The 15,873-nt window shown below is 40.4% G+C and overlaps 1 protein-coding gene across 1 annotated transcript in view; it reads right to left on the bottom strand.

The window, feature by feature from the left end:
* Positions 1-13,918, bottom strand: part of LOC112980634 (cytosolic phospholipase A2 epsilon-like) — a 37,784-nt gene extending 23,866 nt beyond the window's left edge. Inside the window, exons 1-2 of the mRNA XM_026095636.2 lie at positions 13,821-13,918; positions 11,531-11,603 (exon numbers count right to left, since the gene is read on the bottom strand). Of these exons, the coding sequence (XP_025951421.1) occupies positions 11,531-11,603; positions 13,821-13,847 (100 nt within the window). The 5' untranslated portion in view covers positions 13,848-13,918. The remainder of the gene's footprint in view (positions 1-11,530; positions 11,604-13,820) is intronic.
* Positions 13,919-15,873: the final 1,955 nt, after the last annotated feature.

The raw sequence follows: 15,873 nt of genomic DNA, 5'->3' as shown, positions 1-15,873 counted from the left end.
CAGATAAAAACTGGACTAGCTATTTCTTCAGTAACATACCTGCTAGTTATTGACAATTAATAAATTTGTGTTTTCAGACAATTCATTCATGCTCTGTGATACCTCTTTGTCTTAAGTATTACCTAAGAATCCTGTTTATAAAGACAGGTATTTAATAATTTCAGAGTATCAGAGAAGCCAGCTCTAAACTTGGGACTTGTAAGCTAGCATCTAGATAGGACTGTGGTGAAATCTTAATTCAATCCTTAACCCTCTCTGAACACAACAAACCTACAGCAAACTTGAGAAGTCAGTCCAGTCTATAACAAGTCTGTTCACCATTAATAAGAGCAAACCAAAGTCCCACAACTTGATAATCCATACGTAACAGCAGGTTACTCAGTAGCTGGTGAGGCCTGATCCTCAACATAGCCCAAGAAAAGAATGCAGATAGGCACAACGAAGTTTGAATCTGAAAACAGCCAATTGCAGCCAGACCATTGCCTGAAGAATAACAAATTATGCCAACAAACTGTGCTGTTGTAGGGATTATCCGATAACTTATCTGCACAAAACAGATTTAGATAATTTTTGGACCAGATCCCAAATACTCAATGCCAAAGGTAAGTGCAGGAGATAATCTTTGTCACTGAGATTTCTTTGCATACACTCAGAGCTCTGGATAGGACCAAGTGGGTGCACAGTGCCTTCTGTCAGCTCGCTTCCATTCTCTTCCTCCCACTTTAACCACTGTTAAAGGTTGTAATTTTGTCAGCTATTGAAATTAAACACATCCAGATTAAAGAGAACTGGCTTAGACAGCCTGAAATATAAGCAGGAGCTGGAAGAATTGAAGAACTGGGTTTGATCATTAAAAAAAAAAAAAAAAAAAAAAAAAAAAAAAAAAAAAAAGACTGACAAAGGGCATGGTAATACTCTGTCCTCTAATGCTTGAATGATTGTAACAAAGATGACAATGATCAGTAGATCTGCAGGTGTCCCGTGACAGCAGGGAAATAAACAGAGACAGATACTAAAAAACCAGCTCCAGCTGTAAAAGAGTTAGCTCCAGTGAGAGAGATTCTATAAATTTTCTGGGTGTCTCATTTCAGAGGATATTGCTATCCAAATACGTGTCAAACAGTGATAGAAAAGGTAGACTTGTGCCTGCTTCAGGAAAAGAGGACTAGCCCAGGTGAACCTTCAAAGGTATTATATGGAATCTGGACTTGCTGCTACATGATGTCTATGTTTATGCTGGAAGGCAGTAAACAGAATAATCAAGGCACAACAATTATATGACATAGGAACCAGCTAACCAGCCTCCCTGGCAGCCTTGACTGTCAGGACAGAATATGATATAGAAATTCTTACACTGTGCACCAGGCCAAGTGGTAGGTTCCCAGATAATCCATGGGTGCTGACAGGCCTCGCTACCTCCAGAGCAATTGCAAACCTCCTTCATTTACACATATAAAATAAGACTGGAAGGTCACTGGAAAATTTGCCATCTTCTCTTTTCAAACACATGCAGCATCCAAGTAACAGGGTTTAGATCTATACCTAGTGCCTCTACGTACTATCTCAGTATTTTAAATCATCAAAAGAAAATAATACAAAAAGCAATACAATACAATGCAGAAATATCCACAAGACAGCTGTGCTACAATTTCTCCTCCCCACCCCAACTCCTTTGTGAAGCAACAGGGGATAAATTATGTTACCTAACTACCCATTACCATTATGGGTACATGTAGTTCTTGCGAGATCTGTGCATAATAACAGAAGCAAAGGTGTTATTAGATCACCCTTTTATATGCTCTCTTTTGGCAAATTGCAACTATAAACCATGGATTTTTGCAGGTACACCCATTTTTAGACTTTTCATAAGCATTGCCAGTGATTCACTACTGTCACAGAGTCAGACATTAGGAACCAAAAAGTCATACATTTTAATTCCAGGAGGTATTATTATGAGATCAGACTTCCTTCTTTCTACCTCAGCCCCTCTTCCTGCAATTTGTGGTGCAATCTCACATCGATCATTTGAGAATAAGTTTTAGAAAGATACTCTGTTTCCATTTAAAAATAAACTAACAGCAAATTAGGTCTTTCCCGAAAGTTGACCCTGCTGAGGCAGACATGGTGGGTAGTTAGAACTGCAGGGCATCAAAAGAAACTGTTGTTAGAGGGAAACATCATGGAAGTCAAGCTAGAAGCAATGCATAGAACTGCCTCACATTTCAAAGAAAATAGCGGTGGGAACAAAATAGCAGAAGTAGCTGAATCGTCACATTAACACTCCTAAGTTTTCTCTCTTGGGATAATGTTGACCTTTCATCAAATAAAGGAATAAAAATAAAAATGTTCTTCAAGCTGAGCTAAAACTAGTATATTTTTCTTTTAAGCATCAGTATTTTGAGTCAAAAATGCCATTAATGTGCTTTATACGAAAAGGTAGTTATGGTATTTTCCCCCAATTCTCTTCCAGGATTTTTCTGAAAAAGAAGCAGCAGTGCTTCATGTGATGTGCAGCCTTGTGCAGCAACTGAGGCTAAGCTGCAGCACTGATAGTGCACTGCAGTGCAATTCCAATCTGAATTTTTCAATTTAGATTCAGAATTTTGAAAGCAATGCTTTTCTGCTGAATAAATAACATTTATGGCATGGACATCTCTCCTACATCTCTTTTCTTTCTAGTGAAATTTGAAACTGAATGGGAAGCTACCAACAAGATGTAGCTCAATATGATAATGAGAACAAGGTCAGCTGACTGCCATGAGGTGTCCTTCTTTCTCTGGGTTTGGAATAAAGCAAAACTGGAAAGAATTTGCAAATATTATGAGTGAAGTTAAGTATATGCCAAAGTCTCACTTACAGGAAGTAGTCAGCACTGATAATCCACAGGAGCTGCTTATATATCCTGTACACTTAAATAAATAAATAAATATATATATATATATATATATATATATATAAAAGTTCTTTGTTTTTTGTGGCAGGGGTAGAAGAGTTATGTCTGAGGAAACAGCATAGAAATAATAGGGGATATCATTGTAATTAAGTAATAAAATTAGCGTGCAATAAGTCACCTCATTGCCTCACTAGAAGGCTCCTTCATATGATAGCTTATACTAATTAATAAGAAATTAAAGACACCACTCACAATGCCGATCAGCTAGTTTGATAAGAGGAACTCCATAACACACTGGGACAACTAGTTATAAGCAAGGATGTTTACTCCACAACGTAAATAGGTCTCTGTGTGCCTGAGATTTCAGCCCAAAGTATGTAAATGTCAGCCACCATTTTATGAACTAAATTTTGGACCTACAAGGTGTAACATACATGGAGTGTAGAGTTTGATTGTTTTGTTTTATTTTATAGGGGCTTTGTCCAGTCTGCATTAAAAGCTTAGATTATAGCATTGTTCATCCTGACATAAATGTTATGATTTGGATGTATTCCCAACATGTGCTTTGCTTCTGGCAGCTAAGTCTTCAGATTTTATATCTGTCTTTTCCACAAAGAGGCCATCAACAGCTTCATTTGTATCAAAGTAAACCACAGAGAAAGACACAGCCTCCAGACTGTTTTTTTATCAGAAGATTACAACTAATCCTATTTTCACAGTGGAATTAAATGAGCTAACATTTCTGGCTGGAATCCTTGATGAGTCTGAAATTGATCTAGGTGTCTGCAGCAACTTTCCTGTGAATAAGAATGGATGAATTCTTTAAGAAAGGTTATCTGACTTGCAAAGAGCATTTACACCCACAAACACCTCCTGTCTAGATTCAATTCTTTAACTGAAAGGGAACGCTTAAAAGAAAGGTGGCAAAGACTGGTCATGAATAAACAGGAAATGATGGATACCTTTGCCAGGCAGACCTTCAAAAAGATTCCCAATCTAATAGCAGAATATGATAGAAGCACCAGCACCAACATTTGTGAGTGAAGGTTTCTAACCTTGGCCAGTGGATAATGCACTTTATTACCTCCTACTGAGAATGCAGCAACACAAAGAACCTGGGAGAGAAGCCATAGTCTCCTGCAACACTCACGTATGTCTTTTCAGCAATGCAGACTACCTCAGCCACATCAAAACTATCCTATGCTCTTTACATTGGCCTCCTACATAACAGCCAATCACATCTGGGTTCTTGGCCCTTATCTACAAGGTAATCAAGACCTCAATTCAGTAAAAAGGTTGCCTGAAGCTCCTCTCTGAAGACCATCATTGATAAAGGTCCTCAAGCTCTGTGAAACTTGCCTGTGGGTAGGGCTTTCCCTGGCACTGCTCTGAGTCTTCAGAATAAGCTTTCACAGGGACTAAGACATACCACAAGCCTCATGACATCGCTTTTTAGTCTAAGGCTCACCTCTGCCATGTACTTCATCTCCTCTAGACACATGTGAAAGAATACTAAAAAAGCACAGATGCATAAAACAAAAATCTGCACTCTGCCCAAAGAATGAATTACTGATTACGGATGTCAGTCACACTTCTTGATGCACAACTAGATGATCTTCAGATACTGTTGTCTTTATGACGCTGGAACAACTAGGACAGAATTAAAATAGATTCTACAGGCTTTTCAGTTTTCATGGGAAAATCTGTTGGGAATCAGTGAAAAAAGTTTATTTTAAATGTATTTTTCACATTAAAATATTGAAGATGAGAAATTGTAGCTTCTTCTCCTGATCAAAGGACTACCCCAAAAATCTTAAAGCAAGTCCTGCAAGGAGTGAATTTTTGCATTAGTCTTTATGTTTTTTATGAAGTTCTTTGGATGTCCCGCATGGTAAATAACAGCACTGTAGACACAGACCTGTTGATATTTCATTTGTGGTTAGTGTTCAGGATCCAGTAAAGCACACTTCAGTCTTAAATTCAACACATGCAATAGTAAGCAGGATATAGAGGAAAAATATGGTCCCCATCAAGGACATTAAATAATAAGGCACAATAACTTCTAAGAGGATGTGGGAAACTGTACACACAGGAAAAGGCAATGCTAACCTTAGTTTCGTAAGTGGTGAGAAGGCGTGACACGACTTAGTCCCAAGAAATTTGTAAATACAGAATGTCTATTCAGAAATCAAAACACATGCTTCATCATTATTATCTGTTCACAACTGCTGAAGTTGCCTAGGTATGTTTGAAAGAAACTGTGTGTTAGTATCATGCTGTGTTATTTATGTCTCAGCTTTTGCAATAACAGCCATCCAGGTTTGCTGGCCCTTTCCGAGCACAAACTGGAGAGTCACATCCTGAGCAGACTGCCACAGCTATTTAGCTCTGCAAGCCACACAGCAGAGGAGGAGTAAAGGGCTGTGAACCTCTACATGGATGTGCAGTGGATCTCAAGCCACCAAGCGATTCTCGATCTCTGCCATTACCTCCTGCTTATCCCAGCTTCTCTTCTCCACCCACACTTCTTCCTTGTTCATTTCCATTGCCTCCACCCTTTTCAAACCTGTTGTTTTAAAACAGGTTTTGACATTTTAAGAATTTATAAAACATTTTAAGACCTGTTTCAACTCCTCATTCACTAGAAGTCTCCTCTGACCTAGAAGCATAATAAAGTCTACTAAGAACACACAGCACCACCATGAAAGGCTTTTGAGATCATCCCTATCCAGTGAAGGACAACAGGTTCAATACCACCTACACTGATACAGTGCTACAGCATGGTAGCTACTTCTACCTTTTGCCTTTGAGACAGAGACAAGCCTGAGCCATTTATCTAAGGTAACAAAACAACTCCTATAACCAGTCCTTCAGTCAGCAATGAGTTTTTTCTCCTAATGTCACTGTGAGCCCCCCAATGCCCTTGTTGTATTCCTTGTTTCAAACATGAGTTGCTAAGGCTCTGAGAAAACTCATCTTGTCCAAGGTAACACCAAGAGTCTGCAGCAAGGCACGGGGGAACATCCCACATAATACCTTTAACCACCAAAACAGCTTTCTATTCTCTCACACGCAGAGTATACAGAAGTCCAGCAGTGCTATAAGAAGATGCATGTGTGCCTCCTTGCAATCCGCTGAAACTTAGCACTAGAGATGGATGGAATCATTTCAACAGCTTCAAGGAAGTGCCCTGACCAAGATCCCTAAACAAATAACAACACATTAGTGAACCACAGGATTGTATATAAATGTTATACACATATAGCCCATTTTAGTGGCAGCTTATGATGCTATGAAGGCACAGCACATGCTTTTCACACCTGATACTATCTATATAATGCACTCCATCTTGGAGTTTGTGCCAACAGCCTGTTAAGGATTGAGGAAAAGGAGAGAAAAAGACCTAGAAATATTCTCTTAGACTCAAGAACAGAAAATGGGTGATCTGAGGGAAACTGTGCTTTTTGCATGTATTTAGACGGTAGCAATGAATTGAGGAAAAATGAGAGTAGACTTGAATAACGTGAGTAGCTGAAACCAAAGAGAAGGCTGGACAGAAAGGAACAGAGGTTGCTAACAACTGCAGCTGCAAAGCTGATTCATATAACATTCACTGAGATTACTCATTCATTTGTTATTCATATTATTAACTATAGTTATGACTTTGTTATGATAAACATTAAGACCAGTCCTCCATTTTGCCAGGCGCTCTAGTAGTTATGCAATTAGACCTTGATCCTGATCTAAACAGCTTACAATTACAGTAAGAAAAGTCTTGCTTCAGGGTATGACATCACAGGGAGGAGTTTCTGGTAATGAACAATTGCTTTTATATGTGCTTGTTTTGTTTTCTAAACCAGTTAGGAAATCACTGTTGACAGGCCTTGTTGCAAACTTTGTAATTATCCACATCACTATTTCTCTTTGCTCAGATTCCTATTGTCAAATGCTTCTCTTCAGCTTCTTTTAGGATTTCCCTCTGTTAATGAAAGTGCAGCCTGTCTTAGCATCCAGTAGCATAAGGAACACACATGAGATGTCTTGCAAAGGTGGCAATGCTCCTTCTTAAGGGACCTCATCCTAGAATTTCTCTCAGCCATGGCAAAGGCAGAAATTTTGTTTCATTGGACCACTCTAAAACACTGGGCAGCAGCGGCCTTTGGGCTGATCGAGTGCAGCCATTCTCATGTCCTTGTGCACTGCAATGGGAATGCAGGGAGGCCAAGCATCCTGAGAGCATGGCTTGTTCCTTCTGCTTTGACACTGCTGGGACAGGAGGATCTTCTGTCTTGGCTGCAGCTGGCAGCTAACTCTTCTCTCAGTGGCAGCAGCAACAGTAAGGCCAGCTCTTCCTTGCCTGGTGGAAACAGGGCCATGGCCAGGTAGCTGCCCCTAGAAATGTGCCACAGCTCCCTGTTTTGCATGTGCCTCAAGCCAGCCTGGGCAGATGACAACGTTCAGACTACAACCAATTGAACACTTCTCTCCAAACTCTCCACGCACCGTCCTGTACAGTCACAAAGAAATAGCACTGTCCACGCGGTGATTCCAGGTTTTGCTGGAACTGTGTATGCGTCTATGAAGGATTGTGACAGTGACAAACCTTTTGTAGTTAAAAAGCAAGAGATGGTTATAGCTGCTCAGCTGCCAACCATCCATTGTTAGCCATTTTTGGAGAAATACAAGGAAATCTTTGTCCTTGTGCAAGAGAGAACCCCAGCTAACGTGCAGAAAAGGCCTTTTCAGGGTAGCCTGAAAAGGACCAGCTTTTCTCAAGCGGGCATTTCTGCTGCCCATGCAAGGGAAAGAGCAAAAGGGAATGTCAATAACTGTTTAATCAACAATGTAAGTACATAGACCTCTGCAAAGAAAAGCATCCTGATAGAGGGCTTGGTATTTTCCTGTGAGAGTGAGGAAGAGCATCTGGGTTTCTGTCAAATGCACAGTGAGCTGAAATGCACCAAAGTAAAATCCATCAGTGGCCTCCAAGTGCCAAGCATTTCGGGCATGTCTATTAAATGCAGACATCACTTTTGACTCTGGAGCCAGATCTCTGAGCCACAGACCTCACGAGCCACAGATCTCTCGGGACAGTATGGCAGGGAGAAGTATCACCTTGTGTTAGCTCTGTTCAAAAGCAATTACCAAAGGCCAGTTCTGGAGACTGCTGAGCTAGACAAACCTTTGGACTGACCTGGTATCATTATTCTTACAACTTTTAATAGGGAAACTCTAGCCAAACTTAAACATGCTCAGAAGTGGCAACAGCTGTGCCTGGGCAATAAGATGTACTACTTCGATGAATGAATAAGCATTAAGCCATATCCATATCGGATTTCAACAGACATCGGTAGCCTAATTCTTGTTATTATGCTACCACCAAGTACAAATGAAACCCTTTATCCAACACAAAGGGAAAAGGTTTGGAGAGCATGATTATAGATGATTGCTACAGATGTTGTATAACATAAAAACTAAGTCCTATATTATATATGACACATGCAAAATCCAAGAACGTGTGGATTGTAGGTAGCAGACCTGTACAAAGGAGGATGCTAACTCTCCCTTAACTTTGCAATGCCACAGCTGAAGAAAAGCAAACCATACTCATATTTGACAGGCAGCATTCCAAAAACCACAGCTTGGTCTAATCAGACCCTGACTCCAACAAAGCACTGACGACTCTTTACAGTTAGAACTAGTTCTATGCCATCTTTCAACTTTCTCTCATCATCTCTTTCTCTCAAAACAACTCCAGGCCTATATATCTGTATTTTTTGTAGATATTTACTTTCCTAGGACTAGTCTTTCCTCAAAAGTGATTTTTTGAAGAAAATGTTTTCTGTGGAAATATATCGGTCATCTAATTCATATATTTATTCAAATACTTGTAAGTATATGAAATACATTAAGCTTAAATATATTTTAGGAAAAGGAGAATAAAACAGTTATATTTCACACTTGTAATTAGTTGTTTTAATCATTAGTTTTGTATATTTTAAATAGCTGTCTTGACTTTTTTCTTAAATCATTGTTGCTACACTCAGATTAATCTATTCTTTAAAACTTTTTGTTCCTAATTGTATTGCACCTGATTCCTTTCTGCCTTTCATTTTTATTCATTCCGTCATATCTGTACAGGTAATAAATGGCTCCTGGCAAAAGGCAAGAGCATGAATTCAGTTCAGTGGAGATCACCATGTGCACTAGGGCGTAGTAGGCAGTACAGAGATGCCATGAAGGGATGCTGAGTGTATACTGTATTAAATGAACTGAACAGGAACTACTCAGGAATTCAAGTTCTCCCTGATCGCAAGAGGGCAGAGCCGTGAGTTCAGAGAAGGCTTTTACTATCTCCCAGAGCAAGACAGCAGGTACAGTCTTGTATGCTGCACAGAGGACTATGACAACCCTGCCTAAATAATCAGTCCTGGAAGTCGCAGAGAAAACTCCTCTTATTTCAGTGGCACTAGGATGTCATCTCTGGCTGTTATGCAGACTTATAGCTTCCCCTGTAATGTGCAATGAAATGCATATCGGGATCCTCCAATTTGCTTTCAAAGTCCTCACTTGTCTCACTTCCAGTAAATTCACTTCAGCCAGAACCATTATGAACTAGACATAAATTACAAAATGAACTTTGCTGTACATGCCAATGCCTCTCTCTTCCGTGGCAGAGACTTTTGAAGATTGTATTTGGATCTCTTCCTCTGAGGATTTCTCTCATCATTTAGGTATTAAAGCCTCCCTGCACAACATTTCTGTCAAGAGTCCAATGGCCACCACCACCAATGGATTACTGTTACACTCTCAAGCTGTTTTTCTAATTAACTGTAACACTGCTTGCATAATCTCGGTTCTTGTGACGTGTTTCTCACCTGGCATATCCCCACTAAAATTAAGTGCTCTGAGAGAGCACAAAGGCACTTTGCTGGTAAAACCTCACTGCCTCTTTGCTGTGTCACTGGTAACTTGCTCCCAATTCTCAGAGGGAGAACTGGGACATGCGATAGTCTTGCATGATATCACAAAGGCAGCTGGGATGGGGAGTGGACCCGTCCCTCCTCTCAGACACTGGCCTCTGGGGCCTGCTGCTACTAGCTCTCACTAGCAGAGACCTTCCCCCACATCTGGCTTTGGAAGCAAGTCTCCAGGGATATAGTCAAACATCTGTTGAAAATGAAGATTCAGGATAAAGACCTGGTTTATATGTAACAACCTTTGATTTTCTTTGAGTTTCTTGGAACTGAAGAATATAAAATCTACCATTCCCAAGCATTATGAAACACTGAGAAAGAAATGAACATCCCTGGTTTTAAGACCAGAGGCAGATATTTGGTCATCTATTCTCCCCTCAAGCAAGAAAAAAAAATTTGCTGCAGTGTGGCACAGGCTCTGAGCATTCCCACATTTGGAGCTTTCTCTGGGAAGCTCAGAAATAGTGTTTCAGTTCCTCTGAGAGGAACAAGGTGGTCAGATTGCTCCCTGCGTGGCAGCTGCCTTTCCACTCCAACACGCGGAGCTGCTGCGGCAGGGCTCCACCACGGCTGTGAGCAGCCGGAACATTTCACAGAGCGAGAGCCCGCACACGTCTAGTACAAGGAGCTTGGGTTGGAAAAAAGCAGGTGACTCTCTTGAGGCTATTGACTGTCAGGGTAATTTAGATGCCCCCCCTTTGGGCTGCTGTCATTTATGCCAGAAAACAGCTAGGCTTGAACTGAAAAAAATACAGAGGGAACTGAATCAACTTTTCGTTCTTCTCTTCAGATGTGTTCTTCTCTAGCAAAAGCAATATTCCTGTGGTAGGCTGAACAGTAGAAAAGCAAAAACTGAAGAGTTTGCTCAGTTCAGTTGATATTATTCAACATGTAAACATACATATTCGTTTCCTCTCCCATCTTGTCCTTCCTCTCTTTGACAGATATTTCAGTTGTCCTGAATCCATATGTGTCCAGCTTATTTTCTCCTACCTGAGTAGCCACTGAGATTTTCTTTCTTCACCCTACTTTCACCCACTCCACCAAGACCCCAGAAATATTTCGGTCTTACTGGTTTTGCCTTGGAAGTCTGGTATTTCAAAGCAGGTTCACTAAATACTTGACAAAAACAGGTATGACAATAAGCTATATAATGCCTTTTTTTTTTTTTTTTAAGCAATTACAAAAGTGCCTGCATGTGTTTCTGCTGTTTGTAGAAAAGGTCCTGCGGGCAAGTACAAAAGGCAATATTATATAGTTCCAGTGTTAACCAGTCGCCTCTAGAAGCCCCTCAACATCAGTGTTTGCCTTTTCACTCAGAAGCAGAAGCCTGCATTGCAGTGCATCAAAAACTGTAACTCAGCATTAGCAGCTGAATTTGCTCAGCCACATTAGGGCTGAAGTTTGTTACCAGTTTAGTTAAGATACTTGGCAGTATACCACAGTAGACTTTTGATATTGCCATTAGCAGTTACACTTCTATAAACTGAAAGATGTTGTTGATACAAAATGTACTCTGAGAATGGTCCAGATTCAAATATGCACCAATTTTGGAAACCACAGTGACTCTATATACACAGGTACAAGTTACAGTGCTCTGTTACACTCACTGCTTTCAGAACTGAACTACTGTGAACTGCAAGGAATGACTGATACTCACGCGGATCTGCCTTTCTCAGATTTCTCATTCTTATGATTTTTACGGAGAGGGAGCTGCACGGACATTCTTCATCCTGCAAGAAAATGACAAAATGATTACCTGTATGAATATAAAATCCCTTGTGCTTTATGTAATATGCCCTCCGAAAGTGCACATTGTAATTTTCAAAGCAGTGCAGCAATACTGAAATATGCACTACTTGCACTGCTTTGAAATTCAAACCATGACCTTACAGAGTTATAAAAAGAGACAGAGAAAGAGGAAATATTTCTCTGTCTATGGATGCCATTGATCGGAGAAAAAACATAGTAAAACAGTTTTAAATAAAATTGATGCTTGCATTACCTTACAGGACATTTTTAATTTAAAAGTATCATTTATTAGTAATGTAGCTGAAAAAGTGAGCTCACAAAAAGCGAGCGTGCTTGAGAAGCCCGTTCTTTAAACATTTGTAGACAAAGGCAGAAGAGGCTATTAATTCTGATGAAGAGCTGGAATTTCCCATGGAAAGCAAATACTTTCTTCAGCTAATTTTATTTAATTAAAAATCCAATTTTCCATTTAAAATTTTTCTTGGGAACAAATTTTTGGCAGCTCCCAGAAATGGTGGAGAACAAATACATGAATGATGTGAGGTGCTTAGATATTTTGGTGAGGAAGAGGAGAATGAAGGGGATATAAAGAACTACTAGGAAGCAGAAACAATCTTTGGTAATTTAGGTGCTCACAATGCTGCAGATTTCAATGTCTTGATTATGTTGAAAAGCATCATGTCTAGTCACATGGAGATAAATGAAACTATTCACTGAGTGAGGTACTACCAGAACAAATGCAGCAGAATCTTTACACAGAATAAAATAGTTTATGAAGAGATGTTAATGAACTCCCCCATCCATACCAGATTTTAGATATTTACAGAAAAATCATTGGTTGAAATGTCAAACATAGAAAGAAAGACAAATAACTAGACACAATCCAAACAAATTCTTAATTCTTGCAACTTGCAAATTTTACAACTTGCAATTTTAGCTATTGCTTCATTGGAAGCAATTACCTGATCCCTCTCTCACTCTTTGCCTAGAAAAATTGACTCCATTAAATCCCTCTAGTGAGATTATGTTGTTCCTCTTCTTTTTCCACTCAGGAATCGACCCAACTGAGAAGTTAGATACAAGCTCCTCTCTCAGGCAGACCTGAATCCATATTTCATGTCTCACTCCAAAAGAGAGACATATTTTAATGTCTTCTATCTGGATCCAGATTCTGGCTGGAATAATTCTCCTGTCCTCCATCACTAACACGCTGGGGGGCAGGAGGGCTAGCAGACAGCATGGCCCCATTCCTTGCTTTGTGCACACAAGTTTCCACACTAAGGTCATTGCTACGTTTTGCTCAATAGTGCCCTCCTCCTTTTGAAAGGATGACCCTGTAGATCCTTAGTGCTTCTTTAAGCAGTCTGGTTAGACATTCATTCCATTTATTTGTTAAGCTGTGGGGGTCCCACATTTGATCTCTGAGCACCTCACAGACATCAACGCACACATATGATATCACACATCCCTCTAAGACAGAGAAGCTCTCTAACCTCTGTTTCACAGCTGGGGAAGGGAGGCATGAAGTGATTAAATAATTTGCCCATGGTTGAAAGTTAGTTTCAGAGCAGAGAAGAGGCAGTGCATGAGATTCCCTGGAGCTCCAGAGCGAGTTTTAGGGCTTTTCCTGCCTGGTTCTGTTCCTTGAGGACCCAAAACATTCTCAAACACACTGGATAAGGACAGATCAAGCTCTTCTTGGGTATCAGCTACGCACAAATGTTGAACTAGAACAATCTTTGTGACTATGATTATTAGTTGTTGTTGATCAGTGACTTTCCTATGTACTCCACTACCAGGTGGCTGCTAGTACAGCTACAAGGGCGCAGTCTATGACAGTACTCATAGCTGGCAAATGCTATGCTGATGAAGAGCCTTCTTCAAGATCAACATGTATAATGTCTGCACCAAATCACAGATTCAGCCCAAGTCCTCATCAAGCTCCTGTGAGGCACCTCAGACTGCTTCACGACCTCCCTGTGGATCACCTCCTACAGCTGAACTTCCCTGCGTTTGCACAATGCCTCTGCAGGGCAACTGACATCACAGAAGTGATCAGTCTGTCTGACATACATACATACATACATATATCAAGCTGGACTAACAGTTCCCAAGTCCTCCTCTTGGCACCAGAATCACAGTCAGGTTATCTTTAGCTTCTAATAAGCTATGGTCTGAATTTCCTCCATCTTTCTTACCTCATGAGCACTCCAGTATGATCCCATCGTGCTTCCAGTGGCAAATAAGTCAGACAGAGACTTGGATGGTATTAGATGCAACAGCTGGCAGTGACTCATGAAGCACCTCTGCAAACTTTAAGGAGGTGCCTGCTGAGGAGCAAGTGGCTTTCACATGCCCCACCTTCTTCATTGCCTGCAAGGGAAAGTATGAAGAGACAAGCTGGTGGCTAGGGGAGGATTTTGCTGAAGTTAGCTGCTAGCTACACACCAGAGGTGTGTTGGGGGAAGACTGTACATGCCAAGGTACTAAGAGTTATTAGCAAAGGAAGATAAGAATGGTAACACATAGTGCTTATGCATGGATACCTATGAACTTGTAGTCTAAAAGATTCACAAATCAGAGGAAATAATAACAGTTACATGTAGGGTGAAGGAAAACAGTAGTTCTGTAGCAGTCCAATCAACAGCCAAAAGGACTGCAGAGAAAATAACTTTGAAAGACCTCCACTTCAACCACGTTTCTTTTCTTGTTTCCTTTTCTTGTGCGGGAAGGAGGTTACTGGCTTTTAGATTTTCCCCACATATACTTGCATATTTATAAGTTTGGCTGTAATTTTCTCCTACTTTCAGAACCGTCTCACAAACACAAAACTTGGTCATAGAAGAAAAAAAAAAAAAAAGGCAAATCAAAGCATACATTGATTCCTCTCAAATGCTGCTATCTATATGTTCAGTGTCATTAAACTGTGATATAAAAATGAGGCCAAGTTTTTTCATTTCCTGGCAGAAGACTGTGCAACAGCAGATGAGCAGGTGAATAACCCCTTCCACAGATCCGGTTACTAACATGCCCAGCGGTCTCAGATATGAAATGACTTACTGAGAACTGCTGGAGTTGATGCTGTTCTCACAGTTCATGCACTGTCTTCCCATTCTACACATGAGGAAAATGCGTAATAAAAACAGCCAGTTCTGGCCTTACAACTTTTCATTGAAAATTCAAAACCATTCCACCTGTCAAGAGGCCTTCAGCATCATATTAACATTTTTTCAATCCTATTTTTTTCTATTCCTGTCTGCAGCGCTCCTGCCCAAAACCAAGTCATCCAACACTGTGCAGTAAGAAATAAGCATTACCAGCTTCGATAAAGGGGTAAACCAAGTAAAATTCTATAGACAGAATTTTACAGAAAATCTGACTAAATAATTCAAAGGTCCTTGCTAAACTGTAATGAAGCCGAGGATCAACTTCCTTCTCTCTCAGGAAAAAGCCTGAAAAATTGCTACTCTAAGTCTCAGCCAGCCAATCATTACGCAGAAGAGATGACTAAAAATGCCTTGGCTAATCACATTGCTTTTGTAATTCAGAAGCCTGTAATGTTATGAGTAAGAAGAGAATGGCAAGCACACTATGCAGAGGTTTGTATGCTACAGAGTATAAGGCAGTACGCACATGACTTTAGTCATTAAGTCATTTCTTCGCATTAGGAAACTACACTCACCACCCCTGATTAAACACCTCTGATTAAAGAGATGTTCCTGAAATGACACAGGGTGACAACATTCCTGTTGGTGTTGCTTCTGGGAAAAAGATCGCAAACTGGACAAGCAGACTTGGCTATTTGTCCCAAAACAAAAAACCTGAGTTGGAAGTGGATAAACTCAGACTGTTCTATTAGCTTCCATAGTGGCTGAACTGATGACTTCTGAGCTTGGAGACCCTTGGGGATATTTGGCTCAATAATGAAGGGGTATGGTAGCATCAAGACCTTGGAAAGATGATGTCTGCCTACAGAAAAAAAGAAATACTCTAACCAAACATCACTGAGGAGAGCCTGATTGAGGTGGAAAGGGAGGAAGGGAGTGGCCAGCCTCCCAAAAGACAGCTGAGAAGCAAGTACCTCTTGAATACCTCAAGGAAAGAAGGAAGATGGACCAACCTCCAGCCCTCTATCACCTTTCTTGCCCCAGGGGAACTCTTGGATGCTGTTGGAGTTTCCTCCACAGTTAGTGCTGGACAGCATTGAGCTGGAGGGAGCCACCAAAAAGAGAGCTAAAAGCAACTTCTTAA

Source organism: Dromaius novaehollandiae, chromosome 5 (genome assembly GCF_036370855.1).
Source record: "Dromaius novaehollandiae isolate bDroNov1 chromosome 5, bDroNov1.hap1, whole genome shotgun sequence".
Lineage (NCBI taxonomy): Eukaryota > Metazoa > Chordata > Aves > Casuariiformes > Dromaiidae > Dromaius > Dromaius novaehollandiae.
This window is presented reverse-complemented; position numbering and strand designations above follow the sequence as displayed.